This window comes from Acromyrmex echinatior, chromosome 15, assembly GCF_024713525.1.
Source record: "Acromyrmex echinatior isolate Ae372 chromosome 15, ASM2471352v2, whole genome shotgun sequence".
Taxonomy (NCBI): domain Eukaryota; kingdom Metazoa; phylum Arthropoda; class Insecta; order Hymenoptera; family Formicidae; genus Acromyrmex; species Acromyrmex echinatior.
The window spans coordinates 971,329-981,016 of NC_141866.1; the positions used below are offsets into that span (position 1 = coordinate 971,329).

At 35.6% G+C, this 9,688-nt stretch overlaps 1 protein-coding gene across 1 annotated transcript; it reads left to right on the top strand.

The window, feature by feature from the left end:
- Nucleotides 1-9,408, top strand: byn (T-domain transcriptional activator brachyenteron). Its single transcript, XM_011064866.2, has 6 exons — nt 1-1,578; nt 2,781-2,876; nt 5,457-5,700; nt 5,828-5,981; nt 6,114-6,311; nt 7,466-9,408. Exons 1-6 carry the CDS (start codon nt 1,259-1,261, stop codon nt 8,377-8,379), a joined length of 1,926 nt encoding a protein of 641 aa, XP_011063168.1. The 5' UTR covers nt 1-1,258; the 3' UTR covers nt 8,380-9,408.
- Nucleotides 9,409-9,688: the final 280 nt, after the last annotated feature.

Below are 9,688 nucleotides of genomic sequence, written 5' to 3' on the forward strand. Positions count from 1 at the left end.
GGAGATTAATGCTGTCTTATATTAAAAATGAATATTTAAACAGAAATTAGAATAACTGACAGAGAAACAATTTCTTAAGTTTTTTCAGTGTGGCTATGCCGAGGCCCGTTATGCCTCGTCAACGGGAGCAACACTTACATCTCTCACGAGGAACAAATACATCTTGCATACTTTCCCGAGTGCAACAGACGCAAATATTAACTCGTAGAGGTGACATGTCGCATTGCCGTAATTTCGCTCCACGAAGATGAAGAACACTTCCTTGCGACCTTGGTAAGGTGGTTCCTTCCCATCGGCCGTGCGACGTATATATTTTCGATCAAGACGAATTCGCGACCGACCGACATTAATCAAAAGAACGATTACGGCAACGATTCGGTTCACCACGTGCGGATCCGTGTACGTTGTCCGTAAGGACTAATCGAGAACCCGGCGACCGGCGACGTGGGCGGTCTAGCGAACGACATGTTTGTTGTCGAACCCACCAATCACGATGGATTTGTAAAGACGACTCACTCGTCCATTGGTAGATGCATGACATCGAAGGCGGCACCCGACGTTGTGACGACGCGGCAACCGGCAAATCGACCTCAACCAATGGATACCGTAATGGTACCGCCATGCTGCACCCGTGAGCTCCTAATTTAGCGAGTAATTAGCACCCGGCAAGCGCGAACGCGGCTCGAGCCGGTGCCTCTCTTGACGGCCGCGTACCCACTGAGAAACGGAGAAAGAGAGGACGCGAAGCGAGAACAGAGAGGCAGATATACCGCCGGTCAGTCTTCGGCGAGTCTTCACCGGCTAGTGTGAAATATCGCGCCCAAGTGTTACGAGCCTACGGCCACGCGGCGCGGCTTCTTACAACGCGGCCTATCCTCCACCGCCGACGGAGACGTCTGGTGCCGCGACGAGAACGACGCTTTTCCATCCCCCTCCGCTATCCTCCGCAAGATCCTCTGCACATCCGTTTTTCTCGTGGGACGACGTCGCAAATTTGGATTTTTTTCAATTCGAATCTGCGAATCGATCAACAGCAAAAGCAAACCAAATTTTCACATCCCTCTCTCCTGCTGTGAGTCTGTCTGGAAAATATACCGCGTCGCATGTAGCTTTCGTACTTCTTTTATCCTTGTATGTACAACAGTTTATATTGTTATTCTCGATCAACGGAACCTCGATTGAATTTTTAATTTGAAAACATATTGGAGAAGGTGAAAGGATCAAAGTATACAAAGTGACGTATTGGAGAACATTGAAGATGCAACCGGCGGGCGCGCCGCGAACGCCGGGTTCTCCAACGCGTTCTTCGTGCCACGAGCGCGATCGCGAGCGCGAAAGGGAACGCGAGCAGGAGCGAGATCGCGAGCGAGATCGCGGCGGCAGGCAGAATCGGACGAGTCCTGTGGAGGATCGAGAGGATCGCGAAGAGCGGGGTTCGATCGCGAGACAAAATCTCGGCCCTCCTGCCGCGATCTCGGGGAATCAAGGATTGCCGCTGTCTTTGTCGCTGGAAGATCGGGAGCTCTGGACCAGATTCCAGTGCATCACGAACGAGATGATCGTCACAAAAAATGGAAGGTACATGCATACCTTTAAGGATTAATGGGAAGATTGATGAAAAATATTTGAGCTTGAAGAGAGGAATAGTTCTCCGATGCATTGTACGATCGGTACAACGTTCGGGTTGATATTACCGCGAGAAAGTGATTTTTATGCACTCCAAAACTCGTAAGAATGAGATACCGTAAATTTTTTAGCCATGATAGACATCCGATATCCGATAGAAATATTTGTTTACCGCGAACAAAAATATCATTAGCTAAAATCTCAAGCAAAACCGGAAATCGATCATTCAAAATTAAAAGAACAAGGTCTCTCTCTCTCTCTCTCTCTCTCTCTCTCATTCTTATAGCAAGAAAATATTAAGCCGTGAAAAAGCGAAGCTAAAGCGAAGGAACTGCTTAGCAGTTTCAATCAAGGTACACATACTTTTTATTTGAGACAAATAAAATACAAATAATATACATTTCACATTATAATATAACAGCAGCTTCTCGGGCAATGAAAACTCTCATACTTTTTAATAAGAAATCACGATATGTTTGAGATACGTATTACTGACAAAGTTGCACGGCATATGAATATCAAAGTCACAACATATAAAAAATAAAAAAATAAATCTCAACTTGTTTTCACTTTTTTAGTTTTTCTTTTAAAACTACGCTCCTCTTTTGAGTGAAAACATAACGACACAATATTCAGATGGTCGATGAGAATGTCCGGTCAGTATTTGTCTGACGGTGGAAAACTTTTTCGGGAAAAGCATATCATATCTAGATACATATTATTTATTGCAAAGAAATAGACAATATCGAGCCAATGTATAGTTAGGATACCAAAGTGAATGATAAAGGTCGATCTATAGAAAGACGGAGTTCCCCGGGATTATTGTGGGAAGATTCAGCCATCGGCAATAAAACTTTACGATGCTTACAGTCCTCTTGTAAAACGTTCTCTTGTCGAGCTGATGCCTGCGAGCAAGCACTTTGCCTGCACACCCGCAATCGACAAACCATAATCGTTTTTATTAATACACGGCTCGTAAATGTATAGTCGCGCCGAGGAGACACAAGTGTATCCAAGTCCGCGGCGGTTATCTTTTGATCCACACCGTAGACTTTACCGTCGATGTCGATCTTTCGCGCGTATCCCGCAAATCTCATGGCTTTACGATTGGTAACCTGTTATGCGCATTTCTGACATGTCACTTTCGTCCGCAGGAGAATGTTTCCCGTGGTGAAGGTCGTTGCACGTGGTTTGGAACCGGCAGCTATGTATACTTTGCTACTGGAATTCGTGCAAGTTGATCCGCACAGGTAATGTTCAATTTTAAATACAATATAATTAATTATTTCAAGTGTATTCTTAAAGGCGGGAACACAGAATCTTGCATAACGCATAATGCATAAGAAAATGAACCAACCAAAATCTTTCATTTCCTTTCTTTCCATGAAATATTGTAAAAAACTTTGGTTGATTTTCTTACATCTTATGCAAGACTCTATATGCTCCTGCTCTTTATAAGTTTTCTTACAACAAGCTATTACTCAAGTTTAAGTCTTAAGGCGTAGAAAATTGTCAATCACAGTCGATTATTCTTCTCACATTCCTTTGTGATTGATTAATTTCTTATTAATGACTTATTATAGAAAGCGTCTTAAGAGCAGAAGATTTTTGCACAACACATAATGCATAAGACATAAGTAAATCAATCAATCACAGTCTTTTATTCCATAGGAAGAAAGAAAATGAAGGATTTTGATTGGCTCATTTTCTTATGCATTATCTTACGCTTTTTGGAAGAGTCTGCTCTCATCTTGAACCTTCTTGCCACTATACTATTATCACTGTTCACTTTCCACTATCTTAAATCGTAACATCAGAAGCAGAAAAACATACAGTAAAAATTTTTGCAAAAATTATTTGCATAGGAATATTTTTCAATAAAACAATATTTGCAATCCATACAGATTTATAAAATATACCGAAAACTATTTTCTTAGTTTCGGAGAGAAATTAAATCATATTTATTTTTATACACATGTATATCATTAGACAGTTTATTATAACATAACTTATTTTATTTTTTATTTTATGCATAATTTCATTTCCAGATATATGATTATTTTTTAATTATAGTGAAACAAGAGATTTTTCGATACACGTTGCAAGTCGATTTTATCGAATAAGGTGTTTTATTGAAATTACAAGATGTAATTTCAAAATTTATACAAAGTGTAATTTAAAAAGCGCCTACGAGATATAGTGCTATACTTAATAAAAAATTCAGTCTAAAACTTATGAACCATTTTGCAATTTTCGCAATTTTTTTTAATTATATTTTTTTCCAGTAAATATAATGTCTAAAATTGATAAGATAATTTTAAGAAATTGTTAAGAGTTCGTCTTTGAGATATTTCATAAAGAACGCTGAAAAATATTTTAAAGTTGTCTTATGCGTCGATTTTATCCGCTTATTTGGCAACATTTAGAAATTAATGTCTTATTAACTATTGCAAAATGATTTACTAGTTTTAGACTCATGTCAGTTTTTGATCAGAAGTAGTATTATACGGTTCATGAGCGTTTTTTTAAGTTGCACCCTGTATATTTATACAATATATTATTATATTTTATAAGAGTTTTTATTATTTTCTCGCTTTTGTCATAATTTGAAACTGTTAAGATAGTAGTGGTGAGTGAACAGGAACTAAAAAAGCAATGATTATCTTCCACGCTTTATCAATAGTTAAAAATAATTTAATTTTTTTTTTCTCAAGTATCAAACATCGAGATTTTTTAGGGAAATATATCAAAATTTTTAAAAGTAATCATAAAAAGTTCAATCTGATTTATAGTTTGAGAGTTCAAGTTAAACGGATAGTTTAACTTTCAGACAACACAAAGCTACGGAGGATAGAGGGTGGCACAATGGGTAGCAAAATGGTCGTACGCACAATGTGCGTACTTTCACTGAGTCAATTTTTCACCTATACTCTATCTTTTTGTCCCAGGGCAGAATTTCACACATTTATTTTTATTTCACCATATTTTTAAATATTTTTGTTTTCCAAAAAAAAAGAAAAATAGCGTTAAAATAATAAAATAACTGAAATAGAAGAAAATCTCTATTTACAACATATGATATTTATTTTGATTTTAGTATACACATAAACAATTTGCTTCAACTATTGCATGAGAAATATATGCAAATATTTATTTAAATATTATTCATACGTTCGTCATCAGTTCTAAAATTTAAATCTTGACTGATCCGGCATTTATCGGTTGAGGAATTAAACTATCTTTTAATTAAGAACAAGTGAAAATTGTACAAATTGCAAAGTTATGCTGAGGAGAATAGAAAGCGCGTAGCATCGAAATATTGTGTAGGCAGCAAACGGATAAGCGCGTTACCGATTTGCATTGATTTATTTCGCGAGCAAAAGGAACGGGGGGCGTGAAGGACACTAACAGGTCGTAATTACCGTACCCCTTTCGTTCAAGCATCACGTAACGTCGCTAAAGTCGATTCTAAACTTGTTAGTACGTTATTTTTAACTCGTCGACGATTCGTCATCGGTGTTGAACGAACCATGAGGCATTCGCGAGCCTCATAATAGCTTTCGCAAAACAATCTCGGAAGATGATTGAAAAAAATAGAAAAGAGTAGCACAGTACTAATCCTACGAATACTTAAGATAAATTCTCCTTATCGAATCAGTTTTATAAGATTGTTCTCTTTCTTTTTCAATAGGAATACAGATAGTACAATTCTTCTCAAGTCTCTTATGAGAAAGAACATCTAATGCATATACATTGTATCTTTTTTATAATTTGAATAATTTACATAAATCATCTGTGAGATATAAAGTTTGTTCTTTAATCGAATCAAGGTGGAAATATGTCAATGGTGAGTGGGTACCAGGTGGGAAAGCGGAAGTTGCCCCGCCTAATCCGATTTACATCCATCCGGAAAGCCCAAATTTCGGAGCTCATTGGATGAAAGAGGCAGTATCGTTTGCTAAGGTCAAATTAACAAATAAATCGAATGGTAATGGGCAGATTATGCTGAACTCGTTACATAAGTACGAGCCACGTGTTCATTTGGTCCGAGTGGGTGCCGAAGAACAGAGAACGGTACATTTTCTCCTTTCTTTCTCTCGTTTCTTTGTATTTTTTTATTATCATTTGTATCATAATTTTTAATCTCGATAATTTTTAATTATTTTATTTTACCATCATAATTATTCTATTGTTACTATAGGTTCTCACATATCGTTTTCCCGAAACGCAATTCATCGCGGTGACAGCGTATCAGAACGAGGAAGTTACGAGTCTGAAGATCAAATATAATCCATTCGCGAAGGCATTTCTTGATGCTAAGGAGAGACCTGCCGATTCACAGACTTATCCGCAATGTTAGTTGACACGATAACTAATGGCAATAATGCAAATATTATAAATAAAAAAAGAAGAATGCTGGGAATGAAACGATAATTGAAACCGGGATTCTGTAAAATAATAATTAATAATACGATAACATTTTGCAGATGCAAGCGCATTGTTTTTACCTCAACCTACAATGGGATATGAATATAACACCGCATCGGCGATAGCTGCCGCGCAAAATCAAGTATCAGGTTGTGTTAGCAATCACTTCTCTAATTCATGCACCGTCACTACATCTGGGCACAGAAGCGCCTGCAGAGCAGCGCCTTATACTTTGAGGCACAAGTACGTTCAAGATGGTAAGTAGAATCTTTTTATTGTTTTACTGGAATTTTAATTATAAATCTTTATAAAAAACGTAGGTTGTAAAAAAATATATGTATATCGTTCCCTTACTTCAAAAGTGATACAATTAAAAAAATTAATCAATTAAGTAGAAGAAGGTCCAATTATGATCAAAGTTAAAATAATATATAAGTTGAAATAATACATCTATATATTTTTTAAATAAATTTATCTCTTATGTGACTGCACGTCAATTATTTTTTCAATTTGCAACGTAATCAAAGTGAAATAATAGTAATTTATCCAAATTAAATTAGATTGTCGATTTGATGCTACTAGCATCTTAAAACCTTTAAAAAATTTATTACAAAAAATATTCAATCGGGATTCGAATCCAGATTTTCCGACGAGGGATCTCAAATTAATGATCTCCTTAAATTGATGATCTAATTTAATTTGAGGGAATAGCTTTTGATTATAATAGGCTTCTCTTATTTAGTTGATGTATTCATATAAGTGATCCTGTTCTGATAAAAAAAATTAATTTTTTCAGGAAAAGGAAAAACTAGTTTTCAATTTAGTAGAAAATTATTAACTAATCAAAAAGGATATTGGCAAAAAGGATTCTTAGAAATACGATTAAATATCATTTTGTTTTACAATCCTTAAAAAATATCTTTTTATCTCGTCCTAAAAATAATCTTTAGGACGATTTTGATATCCTAAAAATATTATTACAAATGCAGAATAATTTATCGAAAATGATATAACATGAAATATCACCATAATAGTTTATATTTAAATCAGCTAAATGACTAAATTTAAAATAAAACAATTTCTTCAAACTTCGATCACATCAAAACTGCCTTAACTTAAATGTTCTCCATAGAAGATTTTCCTGTTTATTTACAAAAAATGATACATCCCAAAATATGTCGCTCTTATAAAAAATATAGTCTCTTTGAAAACTTTGAAAACAAGTTAAGTTTACTTTTGATGATTGACAGAATAATTTTTACCTAATTCATTCATGATGACAATAATTTGAAAATCATATTTTTTTAATTGTTTCATTTTTTAAATAAAGGAACGATATTTTATTTCTTTTTTGAAAATAAAAAAAATGTTTGCAAAAAAAGCATAATCTTTTTTTTTTTTCTATACATAGAACAGCACGGAGACGCATACGCACCGATGCCGCTTTTACATTCCACGGCTTACGTAGCGGCTCCGGCCTGGTCACCACGGAGTCCAGAATCGCTGCAGAATCTCAACTCTACGTGCTTACCGCCCGTCGCGTCACAGGAATGGCCAACGTCACCGTCGCCGTCTCCAACGTCATCACACACGGTTCTCGGCAGAGCCGTGGTCGGTACCGTCTCCACGACCACCGTCACTGGTTGCACTTTATATGTGCCGTCAAATTTACCATCTCAAGAGCAGCATAGCACTGACTCGACCTGGATACATTCCAGCGCGCTGGAACAACAGCAGCAACAACAACAACAACAGCAGCAGCAACAGCAGCAGCAGCCCTATTTAAATTTGAATCTTCACTTGCATCATCAAATGTCTCCATATAGTTCCGTTTCGCACGCAGGGTTACACCATACAGGCTTGCATCCACAAAGTGGAGAACCCGTTCCTCCAGCAGACGCGAACGAATACGTCCACGAGTATCATCATACCTCGCCGGTGCAATCGACTACTCCCGATCAGCATCGTCATCAGCAGCAGCATCACTCTCAAGCGCAGATGTTACATCTGCAGACACTTCCGCAAACAGAAACATCTTCGCCGGTCAGTGTAGAATATGACAGTCCACCTAAGGAGCATCCTCACATCCAAATAGGCTATCCCGAACAAACCGCAGATGCTTTGAACGAGGTGCAACCGGATGATGAGAGACGATACTTGACCACGGTCGTCGACCGTCATCCTCATTCTTCTCATCATCATCATCATCATCATCCACATCATCATCACAATCATCATCGACAGGACACAGAGATCACCGGTGAACAGTCGAATGCTTGGACACCATTGACACCATCGCCAGCACCACAAACAACCGCCATTTGACTCGGATTCATACGCTGGAAACTATACATAAACATTACACACGTCCGAAAATGCACGTCCGAGTTTATTATCGCATATAAGATCCTTGAATGCAGAATATTGTCACAGTGATATTGATTGATGACACAACATCAGATCAATGATAAATATATAAACGTAATAATTAATTAAGAAAATTTTCATTGCGCACTACAGATATTAAAATGTCTAACTGTATCGATCCGTCCTAAATAATGTAATATGTATTTCGATTATTCTTAATCGATTGCGAATATATTAATAGCTATGTTATGAGGAAATAAAGTATAGATAAAATATTCTTTTTTTAAATATATCTTGTCTTATATACATATCATATAAATAATATTTTTTTAACTCTCGGGAAATCGCGGTCCTTAATTTAACGCCGAAGGTCACGGTGCACTGAGAGAAAAATGTTTAGTATTGTAACTATAATTACATGTTACTATAATTATGATTATTACTGTTATAATAACAATAACAGTAATTATGTAATTTTAGCCATTTTGGAATAACCATAAAAAATATAATTGTCCCTTAAAATAATTATAAAATTATAGTCATTCAAATCATTTTTATACTAATTCCAACTATTTCATGATTATAATAACTATAATTATAATCATTTTAAGTTGCCAACTATATACAATACATTTGTTGTTAGAATTATATACATACTGTTATTATTATTATAGCAGTAATATATAATCATAATTATAGTGATATGTAATTAGTTACAAATACCAAACTTCTCTCAGTGTGTATTTGAGAGATACAAATATTTTAAATTGGTATTGCAGGATCATCTTTTGCAAAAAAATATATGAATGCATAAAAAAGTTATATTTTATTGAAATAACTGTATACAATTTATCAAAATTTATATTTTTATGTGTGATATTGTAATATGATTCCAACTGTCTTTCCGATCATATACGATGTACACGTACTATTAGAATTTTAATATAACAGATATTTATTATTCAATAAATGGTGTCATTGCTTAAAGATGTTTATAAATATATTTTATAAGTATTTCTCAGATACATTGCCATCTCCCGAGAGTAAATATTATAAATATTGTGTGACACAATTACATAAAGGAAATTTATTTTTTAAGTATGATAAGATACAAAATATCCACTTATATAAGTCTGTGAGAATATCTTACTTTTATCAGAGAGAAACTTGAAATCTGAAAAAAGACATAAGAATGTCCTATAAGGACTTTCCCTTGGTTTTCTGTTCCTGCATTAGACTGCACTAGAACTCTCTTTCTCGCTTTCGA

Bases quoted from the DNA above. Each gene is read 5' to 3' on its own strand.
- byn (XM_011064866.2), top strand. From the start codon at position 1,259: ATGCAACCGGCGGGCGCGCCGCGAACGCCGGGTTCTCCAACGCGTTCT. The intron at 1,579-2,780 runs GTACATGCATAC...TTTCGTCCGCAG, and splicing joins ATCGTCACAAAAAATGGAAG to GAGAATGTTTCCCGTGGTGA. The intron at 6,312-7,465 runs GTAAGTAGAATC...TTCTATACATAG, and splicing joins GCACAAGTACGTTCAAGATG to AACAGCACGGAGACGCATAC.